Source organism: Thermobia domestica, chromosome 9, assembly GCF_964235325.1.
Source record: "Thermobia domestica chromosome 9, izTheDome1.hap1.1, whole genome shotgun sequence".
Taxonomy (NCBI): Eukaryota; Metazoa; Arthropoda; class Insecta; order Zygentoma; family Lepismatidae; genus Thermobia; species Thermobia domestica.
In genome coordinates, this window is record NC_137462.1 from 36,936,710 (window position 1) to 36,957,596 (window position 20,887).

The 20,887-nt window shown below is 35.8% G+C and overlaps 1 protein-coding gene across 1 annotated transcript in view; it reads left to right on the forward strand.

Annotated features, from left to right (window-relative positions):
• Positions 1–20,651, forward strand: part of LOC145694567 (uncharacterized) — a 130,952-nt gene extending 110,301 nt beyond the window's left edge. Inside the window, exons 2-4 of the mRNA XM_081770902.1 lie at positions 10,129–10,337; positions 16,895–17,054; positions 19,800–20,651. Of these exons, the coding sequence (XP_081627028.1) occupies positions 10,129–10,337; positions 16,895–17,054; positions 19,800–20,031 (601 nt within the window). The 3' untranslated portion in view covers positions 20,032–20,651. The remainder of the gene's footprint in view (positions 1–10,128; positions 10,338–16,894; positions 17,055–19,799) is intronic.
• The last annotated feature ends 236 nt before the right edge of the window (positions 20,652–20,887 follow it).

Genomic DNA, 20,887 nt, shown 5'->3' on the forward strand with positions numbered 1-20,887 from the left:
CTAACAGGAGTGGAATACCACCCTACAAGATGAATGTGATATCTACAATCGAATCCATGTATCTTTTCGTGTTTGCAATTAACGTAACAGTAACTACAGTGGCTACTTTGCAGATGATAGTAAAATTTACATAGCGTTAAGCACGTACCATGTGATTTTCACCTTGTAATTTATATCAAAGTAACAGATAATATAGATTAATATAATAAGTAATTTTTATCCACTTAGCATAACTTCTTTCTGGAATTTAACTTTCTATCAGTATATGCTAGATGAATAGAAAAAAAATTGAAAGTTGAAATGACTCACAGGGGTGGCATTCTAGATTTTGACAGATGGTGACCTTCACGATTGAAAAGAACATTATATCAACGGAAACAGCAAATTTAGACTACTAGCAAAATCAAAACTTTTTTATTCTTACAATTTGATTATTCTTCTGCGCATCCTGAGAGTAATGTGATCAAACATAGACAAATTCATTAAATACACATTTTGAAAGGGTAGGGGTGAAACCGTCGATCCTGACATATACTTTTTTAAATCTTGCATGCAATTTGATATCTGTAAATATTAATACACCACAAATCTAGAAAATGTGTACTAACTGGTGTATCGTAAAAGAATATGGAATTTAATTTGTTTCAGGAGAAACTTCTGAAGCTACCAATTCTTCAAGCTGAACCAAAGATGATTGATTTATGTACAGTACATACCCGAACCTAAAATAATATTACTATCATTTTGAAACTTTAAGCAGTACAACTTTTTCAAAAAAGGAATTTTGTTATCCCAGTATACTCATTCGTCGGGAAATGAACTTTTATTCTTTCTTTCATTAATTTGTGCAAAAGAATTTTAGCACAATTTTCATACAACACCATTGAATTGTGTTACTCTATAACAGTGTTTATTGTAGGTATATTTCCAGAGAGTGTAGTGTTGCCCGTAGGTGATTGATAACTACATGATGTATATTGTATAGAGTGGTTCAAAGAGGTGGAAACACTCAAAGTACCACATGTGTAATCAAAGCCTATGGTATGAGGTTAGAGATGGAGCAAACATATCAAGATACTTGACCTTAGGGGGCAGTGTTTTATTAGTTTCAGAGATATAAGCGAAAAACTGGTAAGGGACCAAGTTCACACTGGCCCTGCACCCGTTTTTCGCTTATATATTCGGAACTAATAAAGCACAAACAATGTGATTTCGTGTACCCCATCATTTGTACTTCACGTGGGGAAGAAATGCAGATATTTTACTTTAAAAAATAAAGAAAATTTGTATTGAGTTTTCAACTCTGTTTTCAGTTTTTGGTTTATATCTCAGGAACTTATTGAAACACAAACGATTGGGTTTCGTGCACAAATGATACGCTAACGAACGGCACTACCTTTATTGTTTTTGCTTGAAGTCGGAGAGCCAGCGTGAACTTGGCCCACCTACCAATTTTTCGCTTATATCACAGGAACTAGTAAAGCACAAACGATGAGGTTTTTGCACAAACGAGCACAAACGATGCACTAGTGAACGGCACTACCTTCATCGTTTTCGCTTGGAGTCGGGGAGCCAGCGTAAACTTGGTTCCCGTACCAATTTTTCGCTTATATCTCTGGAACTAACCAAGCACAAACGATGGAGTTTCGTGCAAGAATGAGCACAAATGATGCACTAACAAACGCCACTACCTTAATCATTTTTAATTGAGATTGGCGGGGGGAGGCAGCGTGAACTTGGCCCCCAACCAGTTTCTCGCTTTTCTCTGAAACTTATAAAGCGCAAACAATAGAGATTTCGTGTACAAACGATGAACTAACTAATAACAATCCTATCGTTTGTGCTCCAAGTCAGGAGGCTAGGCTAACCTCACGCACCTCTTAAATCAAAGTATTTACCAGAAGATATGCGCGTACACAAATGTAATAAACCTATGTATCTACAATGTGCCACGTGCAACAATTATCACATGTAAAGCGTTAAGACAATTTTGTAATTTAAAAATTTATATAATATAACCTCGTGTTTGATTTATATAAATAAATATATTTGCAAAACGTACATCTAAACGAAAGTAGAACTTCGAGCAGATGTTTCATGATATTTATATTTTGTGTGATCCTTGTGTGTTGCAAGTTACTTTCTTTTTCTTGTTTTCCGTAAACAAAACTGCTCATAATTAGTTTTTAATGAGTCTTAGTGTCACTTTGCGTGATTGCTTACATGTTTTGGGGCGTATTAATAATTTTTGGATGGCACAGCACAGGTACCTCTTTTTAAAAAATCTGGGGATAATAATGTTATATCAGTATTCCAGTCATTAGTTTGATAATGACACAAGAGTATCCCGGAACTTAAGAGAACCCGGAAAATATTTTTTGTTAAGATTGTTGTTAGCACGAAATATACACCTAAAGCAGAGATTATCACGATTACGAAACTAGCCTATGGACAATGTAAATAGATGTTTCTTAATTTTAATTCTTTGGGGCGAGAAAGTTATACAGGAACATAAATCGTAAGAAAATAGCAACTATACCCGGAGCAAAATAAGATACGAATTCGCAAGTGGAGGGAAACGTGTTGCCCTGTTGTCACTGGTAAATATTCCAGCTGAGGCGTCCGCTGTAACCAGAGCCGGATTAGCCCATCTGGAAGCTCGAGGCTAGAAAAAAATATGTAGCCCTTGCTTATTTCATCTAATACCTTTCTGTGAAAGTACAGTAGAAAAGATAAGGGCAAAATAATACAAAATTTACCATTTTTCTTTTGCTTGTTTATTCATAAGTGAAAGGAGATAATGAAATGCAACTCACCACAATAATAGATAATGTTATTCTACAACAGAAAATATGAACCTGAAGAATATTCAGTGTTGCCATCCATTGAAAAACAATGTCTCCAGAATAATAACTCCCGCAAAATCTAAGTTAAGGCAGCCACTAGAGGAAAGAACTCAACTGCATTTCAAATCACGTATCATGTTGTCTTGTATCTTGTGAACTACTTTTTAAATAATAGTTGTACTTAATTTCTAATTTTAAAAGATAGTTTTAACATACAGTTATTAAAATTAAATAATCAGGGGTGCCCACAAGGGGGGTTATGACGCAAACTGCGTCGTTGAAATAGTTTGGGGGGGTAAAAATCTATATAAATATGTTTGAGAGGGTGTAAAAATTAATCGAAAAGATTTTTTGTCATGGAAGAACACCTACGGATAGGCAATTGAGGGGGGTGCGTCATGGACATGAGGGGGGGTGGGCACCACTGAAATAATAATATTATTTAAAAAAGTAGTTCACAGAATACCAAAAAAAACAAAAAAAACATGATACGTAATCAAATGCAGTTGAGTTCGTTCCTCTATTCGCTGCCTTAACTTAGATACCCTGGTCCTAGGCTACCAAACCAAATTTTTAGATTTGGCAATTTCTAAAATTTAAGGTATGATCCTATGTACCCCTGCCAAAAATTAGAGGGTGGGCCAAGATACCCCTGCCAAAATGTAGTGGGGTTGGTCCTGGGTAACCCGTAGGTCATTGAACTGGGCGCCAGAATATAAGGGCGCAAAAAGTTAGATCAGCTTTCCTAATTACTACTCTAGTGCTCATCTTAAATCAAAGTATTATTTAAGTAGCGGTTTCAGAAATCATGGTTTTCATCATCAGCTTAAAAGAGTTCGAAATGAATTTTAAAACGTCAAACATATAACTTCTTGTCGAACAAAGTTCAACACATGTTACTAGCCATTTACTGATCATTGTCCCCTGTTTTTGTTCACTGTTTTAGTGTTTCTTTCCAATTGGCGGAAATACATGATAAAAAGATCACGCCAAATTGCATTTAGACACAAGAGACATAAATTTTAAGCCTTCTTTCTTAAGCTTTAAGCCAGTGACGTATGAAGAAAGATGTCTCTCGGCGAACACACCATCCGGGAAAGCGATAAGGAAGGAAGTGACCTGGGACCTGTGAGTTAGGTACCATCCCGGAATTTGCCTGGTGTGAACAAGAAAAATCCAGGATAAACCTCACTCAAGATAGCTAGTCTGAAAAAAACTCTTACATCTTTTTCGACCGATTGCCCCATTCGGGAATGGAATCCAAGACCACAAGTACAACATTAACTGCATATTGAAATATAATACAAAATGAGTCTATAAACATATATCCAACTGTAAACGATGAGGATTAGTAATCAAAAAGCTTATTACAGACCGGAAAGTACTTATGGGGGTCACTATGATGAAAGGGGTATCGTAATGCGAAAACGGTTGAGAAAACCTGCTCTATGTGATGGACTGTTTTTACTGAACAACTATAAGGTGAATCTGCCATTCTTTATGTCACAGATTCATGTATGGGTAGTTTTCTAGATGTGGACTTTAGAATAGTTTGTTACCTACGAAGATGTTTTATTTACATTGTTGAGTAGGTCAAGAGAGCGTAGTCTTTCTTTTGTCATTGATAACCTGTTTTCTTTTATGTAATTTAAGGAAATCGCCCACACTGCATCATCATAACTCTGCATTATTTATGTTTTTTACATTTGTTCCAAACACATTTATACCACTTACAGATTCAAGAATCGCCTTGTCATAAAGAAGTAACAATCCAGTGACTTTCTATTGGAAGCCTCCTTCTCAGCAGAAGATCCGGTCGACAAACTAGCCTATGTGAGCTTCCTGACGTCAAGGCAAGATTCTTTAGGATGACTCTATAGCTGATTCACATCCCTTTATTAAAAATAAACTCGAACTGCTTACTAGAACTTCCTCTTGATTATGTGGTTAATGTACGCGTCTTCAACACGAGAGATCAGGGTTCGATTGCAGGCAGAAGCTCACGTGGTTCGGATCCCACGTTAAGCTGTAGGTCCACATCTCATATAGCCAGGCCCGTATTTATATATTGTGCGCCCCTGTGCTCTAAATAATTTGCCGCCCTCGCACAAAATTTGCTGCCCCTTCCCCTGAAAATAACCTATATTAGAGTTGAATTCACAGTTTTTGGGGTCGCTGAGATGAATAGTGACAGTTTTAATCCAATTCAACTTCAAGGTCATACACCACTCCCCAGAGAGGGGGCGAGATTTTTAAAAGTAATCGAAAACGACACATATTAAATGTTGAATTCATAGTTTTTGGTGTCTCTGAGTTTAACACTATATCAGTTTTCATGATGTTCAAGTTCATCCTCACCCTTTGGAGTGCAGGTGGGAGACGATGACTTTATAAAAATAATCAGATAAGCTAGCTAATTGGTAACTACTGTAATTAGACCGAATTAAACACATGAATATATTTTTTCGCTCTTGTGCTCCAAAATTTTGCCGCCTCCTAAATTCTGCCGCCCTGGGCTGGAGCACAGAATAGCACTTACCTAAATACAGGCCTGCATATAGCATCGGTACTGAAACTGACCCAACCAATCGAAGCGCTCCAATCCACCCAACCAATCGAAGCGCTTACTGCCAGTACAGGAGCTGGATACTGTAGAAGCAAAGTAGTTCACTTTGTCTAAAGGGTCTTCACTACAGCGAAATTAAACTACCGCTAATTTTAGAGTTTTTCTGTAATATTTTCAAAACAAATAAAAATATTCGAAAAGCAGAAACGTAGTGAACTAGACAATACGATTTTGCATGTGATACCGTTATCACAACTCATCTATCTGCTTTCGATTTGCAACTGTAGATAGATTTAGCATTTTTTGCAGGTTCTGTAAATAGCGGCATACCAAAAGCAGATAGGTGAATTGTGGTCAAGGTATCACATGCAACATCATATTGTCTAGTTCATTACGTTTCTGCTTTTCGCATATTTTTATTTGTTTTGAAGATATTACAGAAAAACTCTAAAATTAGCGGTAATTTAATTTCGCTGTGGTGAAGACCCTTAATATGTGGTGAAGAAAACAAGACTGAATTAATAGTCATAATTCTTTGCTTCATAGCTCCGTTACTAGAGCCGACTGATTCTTCCCCAAACAGGTGAACGGGTTTTTAATAAGCACGTGACTGAAGCGAGAGTAAGCAATTTTCCGCCATGTCAAAATACACTCATGTCCAAAACGACTGTCACATATCTATAACTGTCTTCTTGTAAGAGTATAATTTGATAATGATTTTGCAGAGTACTTTTAATACTTATACTATGTATATAATCGGGGAATGTATATTTGTGGTAAATTTCACAGGAAAAGAATTATAAATACGAAAATTAGAACGAGTAAAACAAAATGTTGCTAAATGGACAAGAAAAATTTATTTTCGTTTTATTGTTCTTATTTTCTGCCCTTTTGACATGAAATTTGCCACATACATGTCTTTGCCGATTATACACATACTAACATCATAAGAAATACCGGGCGAATTCGTTATCAAATTATATTCCTACAACAACATATTTATAGATATGGGACAATAATTTTGGACATGAGTGTACATTATTTGTGTGTCCGTGAGTTAGAATTTTCGTATTCCCACCCTCGATTTTAATGACACTTGGTATGTGTTTTCCTGTAGCCATAGGAAACAAGCTTATGGCTTGGGGTTGAAATCTAACAAGAGCACAAGACAGCAAAATTAATGCAAAGTTAAAAGTTTACGCATATATTTACTTTGTTGATAACATGGTACCAAATTAATTTTCCACGATAACTCTTCAAGAATTATTTAATTTTTATGCAATATGACATATATTTCCTTTAAGGATTACCAATCATCCTGATTGTTTGATGGTACCTGATATGACTTTCAGTTAAAAAGTGCCGACTGGCTAGTTAACTTAATGGGTTGTAGTGCAAGTGTTACAATTCGCGCCAAGTGGGCTTTGCGATGGACAAACATACGTAGTGTCAGGCATGTAGCCAAGGGGGGATCCGGATCCCCCCTTCGAGACCAGAAATGAAAAAAATTAAGGAAGGATGAAACAAAATGAAATGAGAAAAAGAAGGATCAGCGTTAAAATTTAAAAACTACAGGAAGCTTTTGGTTACTCTTTCTTATTAGGAGATTTGTATTACTTGCAATATATGGTGGCGAGGTGAGCGAGATATCCGGGAATTTGAAATTTCTAGAAAAGTTACGGAATTCTCAGAATTTCTGCTAGTAGTCAGGGAGATTTCAAGCTTCCAAAAGCATAGTGCCGTTGTGTAACAGCGTGGACACTTTTTATCATAATTTTTCGTCATCGCAACTTGCAGTGTCAAACATGCTATTAAAAAAAAAAAAATCTACTGCTCCTTTAACCTGTCATTTGGAACAGACAGTAGTTGACGGAATAACGAAAACAAAAATTGATGTGGAAAGAAAGTTCTATTAACATCTGATTTGACAGAGAAACAAACACAGATATTGTAAAATAATTTACAAGACATTATTGAGTATGTACTTTATATAATAGTGAATATGTACTTTTTTGTAATAGTTGAGGTCATAATGGAAGGAAAATTGTTATATTTGAATGAAGGACGTAAATATTGTAAAATCTTTTTCAATACATTTTTTTGTTTATTTTATTACTCAAGATTTCTTCATAGTTTGTTATTAAAATACTTACCAACATATCCTCATTTTATTGTAATAACAAAATAATTCATGTTGATAGTAAAGTAGTTTAGATTGATCGAGCTCCTGGGCCTTCAGAATTTCATATCACGCTCCCCCTCCCCCCTCGTTACGAAATCCTGGCTAAACGAACTAATGTATGTTGCCAGTAAAATAGTTTATAATGATCGAACCCCCCGTGTGATGACCACAGTACTTCCTATGACGGAGCGCCCCCTTCACGAAATCCTGGCTACGTGCCTGGTAGTGTGCGTGAGTTTTCTCAAGGTTCTCCCACTTTCTTAGTTCCACTATTTCCTTCACTATTTGAGGAGAGTCAAAGTCATTTTGTACTATTGTTTTTCTTTGAAATAATGGAACTTAAATCAAAATAAATGTATAACAGAAACTCTTACAACATTAACACTTTTGACAGTTCAATTGGAAGTAATGCTCTTTGTTGAACGTTTAGTCGTTACACTTTTTCCTCTGTTGATAAATGTTCAACGAATCCAGAGCCGTTATTTAGGGAGGGCAGGAAAGCAATTGTCCCCCCCCCCCCGAGTTTGTGAAACGCGTGTTTTTTTTTTTTAATAAATCGTATAAAAATACTGATAAAAGCCGTAAAACTCTGAATTCGACCATGGATAAGGGGGAGACGAATCAATCCCAACTTACGAGTTTCTGCATAAACATAATTTCATAAAAACGATTTCTCATTATGTGATTTTAGAAATAAATGTATTAATTAATTTTGTTTATATTTGGCGGATTGAAGTCAGTTATATTTAATGATGTTTGTCCTTGTAGCCTATTGATTTGAAAAGGGAAATTATTTTTGTGTTTTCTTTGAAATCAAACTTGACGCGAGCTAGGATCGAACCAGGGACCATCATGCATTGCCACTAAGCCACTGCGGTTACATAAGTTAATTAAAGTATGAGCAACAGTTTCGTAAGTGAAAGTCTGAAATTTCCATGAAAACCTTTGATTTTAAAAGGCTTAATGCGATAGTGTAATTATTTCTGTCTTTATTATAAAATAAAATAAAGTTGCAAGCAATGAAGTTCACGATTTGAGTGGAGATAAGACTCCATGTTTCCTTCACCTTTGGCACATACAGAAGATGAGGTAGTCGATTCCAATCTCCGGCTACTTTTGGCCCCTATAGAATGAACCTAAGAGCATTGGAACTAGAATCAGGGTTACCAAAGTCATATTTTCTCTGGACATATCTGCTTTTTCCTTCCTAGAAAATGCATCCTGGTGGCTTTTCTAAAAATATAGTAATATATCCGGGATTTTAAAGACAAATAATCAGAGCATTGCTATCTTCTAAATAAGCTTGCACAGTGCCAAACAAAATCAGTCGTGTGTTTGAAAGACTCCTGATGTTCTTGTGTTTTATCTTTTAGTATCTCATTGAGTTCAGTGTTGCTACGTTGAATACATCCCACCGAAAATGACTTTGTTTCATGGAAAGGCCTTAAGAGATTAAATCATGAGCTATTATTCCCAAAGACCATTGATATTTCCTTAATAATCTCTTTCAAGAAGCATTAAGATTTGTCTCATCATTGATTCAGAATGAGAAATAAACACAATAAATACAAAATGCTAAGATAAATTAATAAATAGATCGATTGTTCAAATATATGTTTTCCTTACTACATTATCTATCAAAATTTTAGACAGTAATGGAATTTAGCCTTGTTTGGGGCATGGGTGATTATTTCACTTCTCAATTCGTCATAATTTATTTTTATGGTATCAACACGTTTGAAATATGATTAGTTCTTTTTAGTTACACGAAATTTGAAAACCCTGACTAGGATAGAATAAGAACTAAATCATGCTCCCACCAAGAATTGAACCCAGGATGTTCCTTACCTCCACTGTGAACCTAAATCTCTATTATACGCATACTAAAATGTTATTTACGTTTAATTTTACAAATTACATATTTTAATTGTATTTCTTCAACACGCACCCAAACTTGCTTTCAAATTAAAATATGCTATGAAATGTAGGCATCGTTTGCAGACGTGCAGCCAAGGTTTCCTAGAAAAGAAGACATGAATACTCTTCGTAGAATATTAATCAATTAATGGCTAGAAAATTGATATATTTGTATACAAAAATCACCATATCTAAATAGGATAAACACTCAGGATATGATGTAGGAGAACAGTACTCCACTTGGCTGTGGTCCTACCAGGCTAGACTCCAAATTTTATCCCACAACCCAGGGGTAAAAGTGGATCTGAAAAGGTAGAGGGACGCATGACATCACAGCGTCCCCCGTGCCTATCTTTGCCCATTGTAATTCTTTCAGAAAGTGAGGGGACGCTACAGATATTTTCTGGAAGTAGGGGAACGGCGTCCATTCACGTTCCCTCTCACTTTTACCCCTGCCACAACTCCACACATTATGAGTATCCTGCTGGAAGGGCTACATACTATACTTACGCCAAACTTTTAAGTTTTAATAATTATTAGTTTACATTCCAAAATTAATAATACATTCCAAAAAATATATAATAATTATAATTGTTATTTTGTTTCTGTAATTTCAGCGCTCCTCTCGAAGCGAAACAAGCTTTGAAGAATTTGACTGCGATATCGAAACCTTTGCAAATATCATTCCATGAAATGATGGACTTGATGCAGAAGTGTCATAGTCTTGCTATACCAGATGCTATGGGCTGGACAATTGAAAACAATAGCTTACAAAAAGAAGCTAACAATATGAACCCTTACTCAGTGTTACATGGAATACTACCTGGTAAGTAATGGATAATTACGACTTAATTGCTTGTAAAACTTAAGGTTATGACCCTTTCTTTGTATATTATGAGCTAAGGACGTGTGAAAGAAAGTTATTATTATTATTATTATTATTATTATTATTATTATTATTATTATTATTATTATTATTATTATTATTATTATTATTATTATTATTATTATTATTATTATTATTATTTATTGTACTTGTAATACGACGGTAAGATCATAGCAATCTGTTAACTACTTAGGTCTAAGTTAACATGAATCTTGGTATTCCTTAATGCTTCTACATTTTAAGAGACAAAGCATTCATTCGCTAGAAATTGCATACTGGTAGTATAAAGTAGAATGTGAGTAAGGCGTAGTGTTATTTTTCTGACAACATGCAGCAATATTCCGTACTCTTGGTTGTAAAAGATTTATTATATGCAAATTACTCTTTAAAGGACATCATATGGGGTTGCATATAAACTAACAAATTGGCACTGCATATTCATAAAGGTCCATAGCTCCAAAACTATGGGACCTATTGTAATCGGGTCAAGACTTCGCTTAGGAACTAGTATGTGCTCTATCCAAAAATACATGTTTTAGAATCCTAAGGTACTCACGCAACAATTTTTATGGAGGTAGTTGCAGAGTACTTTATATCATAGGACCGTGGTCAAACTCCCTCTATAAAAAATGTTGGGAAGCATCTCAGGATTCTGAAACACGCATTTTTGGATAGAGCACATACTAGTTCCTAAGTGAAGTCTTAACCCGACTACAATAGGTCCCATAGTTTTGAAGCTATGAACCTTTAAAATTCATTTTTTCATGTTTTCAGCAGCCTATAACACATAAACGATGGTGTTTTCACCCTATATTTATTGGAACCTTTTTGTTTGTTTTATTCTCAGGAATCACTCCTCTGCTTTTGTACAACGAATTTAGCGCCATACTGTATATTTATATTATTATTGAATCATAGTAATTTCACATTTAAAGGATCATAATGATAGTAAACGTATAATAATTTCAATACTATTTCTCTACAACTTTTGTATAGATGACATTGTAGTGTGGTTTATACAGCCCACTTCTAACTGACATTGGCATAATGAAGATGTGATCGTTTTCTGCTTTTCTGAGTAAGAATGATATTTATTCTTAATGTGACTAGTTGTTCTATGTCAGCCTTATTCTTCTAGTTTCTGTATGTTGAAAACATTCTCTCAAGGAACTTGCAAGGAATGGAGATGAACCTGTCATCCGGACATCCGAATCAAACCTAGTCCATTCGATAAACATAACAAAGGTATGTTCATGTACAAAAAATTAGGTGCCATGGACAAAGGAGTAAGTCCCTGGGGTCCATTAACCCTTTTAGTATATACAAAGAAAGTCGTAGACTCGCAGTGAAATAGAGATTGCATCAACACTGTTCATTGGAAAGTCATGGTTTATAATTCATTCTCTTCAACATGAAACAAGCTTTCCAGAGGTGCTATGTATTGGGGCAACCAACTTACTTGAACAGGGAAAATTGGGAGACTGTCGGGAAAATTCCTTCCAGAAATCCCTCCACTCCAGAGGGGTCCAAAGTTGATGGGAGGGATTTCTGGAGGGAATTTTTCCGACATTCTCCCAATTTTACCTTTCCAAACACGTTATGGGTTCAAATACATAGCACCTGTGGGAAGCTTGTTTCATGCTGAAGAGAATGAACTATAAACCATGAATTTTCAATGAACAGTATTGATGTAATAGCTATTTCACTGCAAGTCTACGATTTTCTTTGTATATATACTAACAGGGTTAATGAGTCCCAGGGACTTACTCCGTTGTCCATAGCACCTAATTTTTTGTGCATGAACATATCTTTGTTATGTTTATCGAATGGACTAGGTTTGATTCGGATCCGGATGACAGGTTCATGTCCGTTCCTTGTTAATTGAGAAATTAGCTAGTAATGTCCATCGAGGCCATTTCTAAATTACTGTTTGTGTTGCAATTATATTGTATCTATCTGAGATTGTAAATAAGAGGAGATATTCTGATATTGTATTTTTAAGGAGTTTAGTCCACCAGAATTCTTTTACATATTTACTCTGTCCAAAATAGAAATTACACAAAACCTCTTAGCAAAGCACAATGTTTTTTTTATTAAAATATCGACCTGTAACAGTTTCGCCAACTGACTAAATCTTTGGTTTCATCAGAAACTAATAATATTATGGTGTACAGGCCTTTGGTTCCAAGTTGGGGTTCGGAGTTTGTAAAATTTTCCGGAAAAAAAAATCATTAAATGCTACTTAGAACAGAACTATATAGAACAAACCTCTTAAACGTTAATTTGAACATAAAAAAATAACTTAATGAGACGGCTGATTTGCTATATTATGAATGCAGTGTGTGCCCATAACAATTGAGTTTTCCGGTTTACAGTTGAGAAAGTACGGTAGACCTCCAAACTATGCCAATTCATTATTGAAACAGATCTATAACTATAAATTTCTATCACACCCGATTTTAATACGGTAATAGTGTAGAGTAATAAGGTACAGATAGTATCTTACCTTGATACGCTGAATTGATTCCAAAAGAACAGCTTGTGGTCATATATTACCGTTCTTGTTCTATGGAAATCAGCATTGAAACCGGAAATGGTTGATTTTACTAATTCCCCTCTTGAATAGAAGATTAATGGTGGCGGTAGTACCAATTCTTGAGACGCTGAATCAATTCCAAACAATCCTCCTTTCGATATATGTTACTGTTTTTCCTCAATGGAAACCAATATTGAAACCGGAGATACTAGGAAATTTTAGCCACTTCCGGTTTTGATAAATGTTGTGTGAGTTAATAGTACGTCCTGAGACGCTGTATTGATTGCAAAAATTCGCTTGTTGTCAGGCCCGAAACTAGCCACAGAGGTTTGGAGGGGCATGAATATGTTAGGGGGGGGGGGCAAGTCATCAAAAATTCTCTTATAATTATCTAAATTGTGTTTTTTGTATTAAGGTCTGGAGGAGCCACGAAAATTTTAGGGGGGCAGGCTTCCCTAGCCCCTTCTGATTGCGGGCCTGCTTGTTTTTATTTGTTACCATTCTTCTTCTATGGCGATTAGCGTTGAAACCTAAAACGGTTAATTTCTCTCACTTCTGGTTTCAATAGAAAGTTAGCGGTGCAGATAGTAAAAATATTCTTGGAATGATGAATCAGTTGTAAAAAAAAAAAAAAAAAAAAAAAAAAAAACCCTCTCGACATATCTTACCGATTTTCCTCTGTCGAGACCAATATTGAAACCGGAAATACTAGTAAATTTCAACCACTTCTGGTTTTGGTAAAGTGTTTCGGGTGGTAATGGTATGTTATCTTGTGACGCTCTCACTATCTTTACTGTTTACGATCTATAGCGATGAACGTTGAAACCTAAAATCTTTGATTTCAACCACTTTCAGTCTGAACAGAGAGTTAACGGAAGAGATAGAATCTCTTCTTCCATGTTGATTGTAAAACTAAGTCAAAGCGGCTCTGAATCTATTGCAACAAAACAGCTTCTCGATGACTCTCGCCCTTCTTGCTCTGATACGTCTCAACAGACGGACGAAGATAGCTGTTCTATATACCCCGACATTTATAGTTTGGAAGTCTAATATTGTTAAAACGTTTGTTTAAAAGAGTCTATAAAGGACTTTTTTTTTTTAGCAGTGGAGAAACTTACTTCTTGTAATCTCTTAAGTCATAGGACAATGGACCCCTTATCGCTGGTATAGAGACCAGCGTGTGTTTCCTTGGTACACGTGGTCCCGAGTTCGATTTTCGGTGGGACATCAGAAATAAATTAATTTCACAATCGTTCACTTTTATACATCATCCGTCTCCTTTAGCTTAAACGGCATAAACATGGAACGTTGAACTAAAAATTCCATTTAATTTCATTTACAAGGGAGCAAGGAATGTATTACATCATCCTTCCTTACTGACTTAGTTCCGCTAGGGAAGTGAGCTAGAAACTTGCCTTCGAGAAGAGCACCCACATACAATTAGTGACAACGAACAATCTTCCAAGTTCGAAATAAACTGTTTAATACCTATAAAGTCAATTTTTCAAAGTTCTCGACGACATAATCTCATATAGCGTATAGTTATTTGCTGCGTGGTTGGAATTGTTCGTATTGTGAAGAATATATTGTCCCACTGAGTGTTCGGCACATTCTTAGCGAATATCCCGAATACTCAGTACTTCAAGAACGTCATGGACTGCCTCACAATCTTGACACTGTACTCTCGTATAATGCTGGTTTTATTGGCCGTGTTCTTGGCCTTGTCTGCGCCTTTAAGGGTCTTCACTACAACGAAATTAAACTACTGCTAATTTTAGAATTTTTCTGTAATATCTTCAAAACAAATAAAAATATTTTAAAAGTAGAAACGTGATGAACTAGACAATACGATTTTGTATGTGATATATTTGGTCTAGGAATTAATTCGTGCGGTTGGTACGCACACATTGAAGCTGTAGTACAAACACAAAATACATAAATACCTTAAGAAAAATATTGTCCATCGCTAGCCACCACTTTCGCCCATCTGTCAGGCAATGTACGGATTCCGTGGCGAAAGAAGTCCTCATCCTTGGAAGCGATCCAGTCAGAGACCCATGTTTCGATATCTTCTGAAGAAGTAAACCGCTGTCCAATCAAATCGTTGTTCATGCAATCGAACAAGTAGTAGTCCGAAGGAGCAACGTCTGGTGAATACGGCGGGTGGGGTAAAACTTCCCATCCGACATTTTCTAAATAGGTTTTGACCGGTTTTGCGACATGTGGGCGAGCGTTATCATGTTGAATAATAAGTTTATCATGTCTGTTCTCCCATTCTGGTCGTGTTCTGGCCAGAGCTTGCTTCAAACGCATTAATTGTCGTCGATAACGTTCTCCATTCATAGTTTCACCCGGTTGCAGCAGCTCATAGTACACCACACCTTTCATATCCCACCATATGCACAGCATAACCTTTGCACAGTGAATATCTCGTTTTGGTTGTGATGGACCTGGTTCACCTGGTTTCACCCAGGCCTTTTTTCGTTTAGGGTTCTCGTAATGGATCCACTTCTCATCACCCGTAATAATTCGATGCAGAAACCCCTTTCTGCTCTGTCGTTGAAGCAGCAATTCGCAAATGGTTTTTCGTCTTTCAACGTCTCTGTCTTTCAATTCATGTGGAACCCAATGTGACATCTTTTGAATCATTCCCATGGCTTTCAAGCGTTTGGAGACTGTTGTTTGATCAACGCCTAATGCTGCTGCAAGTTGTTCCTGCGTTTGACACGAATCCTGCTCGAGCAATGCTGTCAATTCTTCGTCTTGAAATTTTCTTGGCTGTCCAGCTCGCTCTTGGTCTGCCAAGCCGAAATCACCACTTCTAAACCGTGCAAACCACTTCTGACACGTTCGCTCAGCTAGAGCATGGTCACCATACACTTCCACCAAAATACGATGACTTTCAGTCGCACTTTTCTGCATGTTAAAGTGATGCAGCAGGACACCCCGCAAAAACACTTTATCAGGCACAAATTGCGCCATGTTCACTTAACTACAAACTGGTGTTGTTGACGCTTTAATCCACTGCCCTATACTACGAACGATACGCGATGACAGGGGTTTGCAACACATGTGTGGATACACTGAACTGTGAGACGCTCCGTTCGTTGCGCCATCTCTTGTCCACCCGCACGAATTAATTCCTAGACCAAATATTTACCACAATTCACCTATTTGCTTTTGGTATGCCGCTATTTACAGAATCCGCAAAAAAAAAAAAAAAAAAAAATGCTAGATTTATTTACAGTTGCAAATCGAAAGAAAATAGATGAGTTGTGATAACGGTATCACATGCAAAATCGTATTGTCTAGTTCACTACGTTTCTGCTTTTCGAATATTTTTATTTATTTTGAAGATATTACAGAAAAACTCTAAAAATAACGGTAGTTTAATTTCGCTGTAGTGAAGACCCTTAAATCTTCCTCACATCCTCTAAGCATTTTAGCTCTTTATACTCCCTTTTAGCGCTGCTACGATTGTTTCTTTTGCTTTTATTGTCATTTTTTAAAAATTTATTCTTATTGTTATATGTTTTATCTGTTCAATTTATTCTTTTAATTTTAGTTTCTGGTTTTTAATTGTAATTTGCAGCTCTTTTTTATTTTTATTTCTTCGTCCCACTAATTTATTTCAGGTAGACCGTGGTTGAGCAGTCTTTACCACTGTGACGGGTACAAATAGCCTTGCTGTTGACTCCCCATTAATCATTCACTCAATCCATCGACAATATAAATTACACTCTAAGACTGCTGGGTTATAAGAAACACTTGGAAGTATCTCTTAGTCCATATGATAGTGTTTTTCTTTAAAAATTACAAACGATTTAGATTGTAAATTGCCAATATTCTTAATAATTCTTCACTTTTTAACGAAAACTTTTAAAAAATTGGCGAGCAGTATAAAAAAGACCTTAATAGAAAAGAATCTCATTTTAAAACATAATTCTATTATTTATTGCAGGGACCAAATGGTGTGGCACCGGGGACATAGCTCAGACTTACTACGACTTAGGTAGTGTCTCTGATTTGGACAAGTGTTGTCGCACCCACGACCTTTGTCCAGTTAAAGTACGAGCATTTCAGTCACGTTATAACCTGATCAATTTCTCTGTGTATACAAAGTAAGTATATTCGATGTATAAACTTACTTGTATTTATTTGGTAACTTGTATTTATTTTAATTAAAAATATATACGGTGTCCAAGTAAGTTTTAGTGGTTTTCATACAGAGTTTGTCCGGAAAGTAGTAGGACTGAATTAAAAAAAAAAAAAAACTTTGTTCACAATTTTGACACACCGACTTAATAGTTTTAAAAATATGCCTCTTCTGCATCTACACAGCGTTTCCAGCGCTCTGCCAATCACTGAAGGCTTCCTGGAACGCAGAAACTGGAATTCTCTTCAGCTACCTCGTTACGGCCTTTTGAACGGCCTGTACCGAGACGTGGTTCCGTCTTTTCATGATCCTTTTCAGTCGAGGGAAGAGGAAGAAGTCTACAGGAGCAACATCTGGGCTGTAGGGTGGCTGAGGAAGCTGTGCAATGCCATGTTTAATCAGGAAGTCCATGACAACAAAGTGAGTGTGGCTCGGCGCATTGTCGTGATGAAGCTTCCATGAGCCAGCGATTACTGGACGCACATGGGTGACTCCTTTTTGAGTCTTTCAAGGATTTCCACGTAGAATGCAGCATTCACAGTGTGACCAGGCGTACAAACTCTCTGTGAACCACTCCTTTGCAGTCAAAAAAAGGTGATCAATATCAATTTTATTTTCGACTTGCTCATGCGGTCTTTTTCCGGGCGAGGTGAGCCGGGTGTTTCTCATTTAGAGCTTTGGCGCTTTACACAGTCTCACTCGCAGTTTTACCCAGTTTGACTCAAAACTTAATCGCATAATGCTGCAAAAACAAACGATTCATTGTGGAGGTAACAGGGCACTTTGAAAGTAATTCACCTTAAACTCGATCTACACTCCGTGAAGGCTTGGGGACGACTGATGACAGATGCGCTGGTAGCTAAGACCCAGCACTACCCAACAAGTGCAGTAACATCCCCCTTCTTCACCATATTTTGACGGGAAAAGATCAGTCCTACTGCTTCCCGAACAAACCCAGTATGTTGAAATTAGACAAATTATACATTATGACAGAATAATGTCCTCCCAAAGGCTTCTTTCTTCATTCCTATTCTTATATAAGTACATAAAGAAATAAATAACCATTTCCAGTAGAACAAAAAGTATCAATTACATTATATTGGCAATGAACGATATTTTATCTTGAAACCTATGCATGAACTTGACACACATGATTTCTTTTAGCACTATGATGTCTATGGATTGATTGATATATTGTGTATGTAGTATCTCACTTTTGGAAAATACTTTAGTTAAAGAGGGTTTAAAGCTTTAGAGTTAATGATAATTTTGGGCTCGTATCTCATTAACCGTATAATGTTACTATAATCTTACTAATATCATATGAAGAGGTTGGTGAGGGTATACTTTAGTATCAGTTTTTAACCTTAATAGATGATGTGGTTCTTGTACAGTCGGCGACAAAAGTTCTTTCCGTTTGATGAAATTAATTTCGTAAATAACTTCAGAATGGAAGGATAATTTGAGTACAGTTTTCAGTAAATTAAAAAGAATGTAATTTTCTGTACCCCCCAGCTATACAACCCTTATTCCTCAAAATAAATTTTACTAAACGGAAAAAAAACTTTTGTCGCTGTATATATATACTGTATATGTCGCTATATATATACACTGACATATTTAATTTTGTTTAGTTCAACGGGATGTATGTCTCGTCTTTGAACTTTTTTTTTTCGTTGGACAGTAATAATAGTTTTTGGATTTTAATAAAAACTAATATAATCTGTATTTTCTTTTATTAATACAAATATAAAATTAGGGAATTTTAATTAATGTTATTTTAAATATACAGTACAACCTCGTTTATCCGAACTAACTGGGAGCAAAGGCAATCCGGAAAATCGAAAATCTGGATAATCTGGGTAATATGGGTAATAAACAAAACGAATCTTTAAATGAGCAGATTTGCCGTTTATTGCGATAACTTTTTCACATCATTTCTTAACAAAGAATTTGTCCACTTGTTTCTTAACAAAAATTTTTTTTCAAACACGTGTGGCGTTTAAATGAAGCACTGTCACGCAAATTTTATATAATTGAAAGTACACCTATAAATTGTAGCAACAAAGTTAAACAAAAACAATCCGGTTGAACAAAATGATAAATGCCGTTTGAAAACAACACGAAAAACTGAGGAGATTGTGGGTGGGGAAGTTAAGTAGGAATTCAAGGTAACCAACGTCAAATGCCCTATCTGCGACAAAGTGAATCTATCCACTTCAGCGCCCTGTGGCACTGTAGTATTTTTTTTTTAATTCGGCAAAAATCATTTTATATACAGTATAACCATAATTCATTGTAAAATATATGGATATGGAATTATACATTTAATCAAAATAAAAAGCTAATGTTTGGCGCACTTATAGTTATGTTCTTGCTATCAGTTACAAATTACTATGTGAACATTAAATTAAAAAAATGTCTACAAATCTGATCCGGATCAACGAGGGCCAGATAAACGAGGTTTTACTGTATAAATATTCTAGTATTACATATGTAAGTTCAAAAAAATGAAAACTTGCTGTCGAAGGGCACAACAGCAAAATGGTTCATAGGATATTCTGGCTATAGAAGGTGATCATCACTTGTAAAATGTTTGATAAACAGTGATCTAAGGTCGTCTATGATAGCTGTAGACAACTACTGTAGAAATTTTAAGAATCCACCATCTTGTTATCATGTAAATATTCATGAACCTCTATTCTTCCAGATCTCATTGTGACTGTGACGACAATCTGTACAAATGTTTAAAGCAAGCCAACCATTCATCAACGGCGAATATCATGGGGAATGTGTACTTCAATGTGTTACAAGTGCCGTGTTTGGAGGAAACGTACCCGAAAGAATGTGTTCAGGAGAGCGACAGCAAATGTGTTAAATGGGTAGAAAACAGGGCGGAACAGCCACAGTTGAAATTCCGAACAAGCAGAAGACAATTCTAGTGTGATCCTTAATATTTAATATAGTGATATGTGAACTAAATTATATGCATAATCTCAGTGGCGGCTCGTGCATGTGTACTGCAGATCTGAAATGTTCCCCATGCATTTTAATAAGATTTCATGATTGATAATACTATTTATAGTAAAGTGATTTCTGTATTTTCTATAAATATATTCTTATTAGAGCACACAAGGAATGCCGTGGCTCTCACGCACCCAACACTAGCCGCCATTGCGATAGAGTTAGTGTTGACAGTTGTAGAGAACAAACCCAGTAGTCATTAGATGGATGAACAAGAGTGCTAACCTATAAGTTTTACGTGCAGAACACAGTAATGAATTGTTGAATAGGTGTTTTCATTCGTTTAGCACTTATTGTACAAAAACTCTATTTTTTTCCTACTCATTTCCTTACATTAAGTTGAATCCAAACCAGAAAAAACTTTTGATTTAATATTTGTTATTTCGTGTTTCTGTAGATACTAAGGTGTGTGTGCAAAGAATTCTAGTTTGGATTTCACTAAGAAAAGACAAATATTTGTTGGTCTTGCTTAACAAAAGCTTTCATTGTAGACATTATACAAAAACGTGTGTTTTAATTACTATTTGTATATATTAATAAAAAACACGTCTTAAAAATAATTTTAGTAAATTTTTAACCTTCATATCTAATTAAATAACATTATTTGATATCACTCTGTGTATGTGGTACACTGAGAAAAATACGTTATCTGGACAGCGGTTTATTGTACTAAATATCCCTCTTCGAATAGGCAAAGCGGGAATATTTGTTTCACATACAGATAAGATGAGATTGAGATAATGATAGAAGTTGCTGGAAGACCTGTAGGCGAAA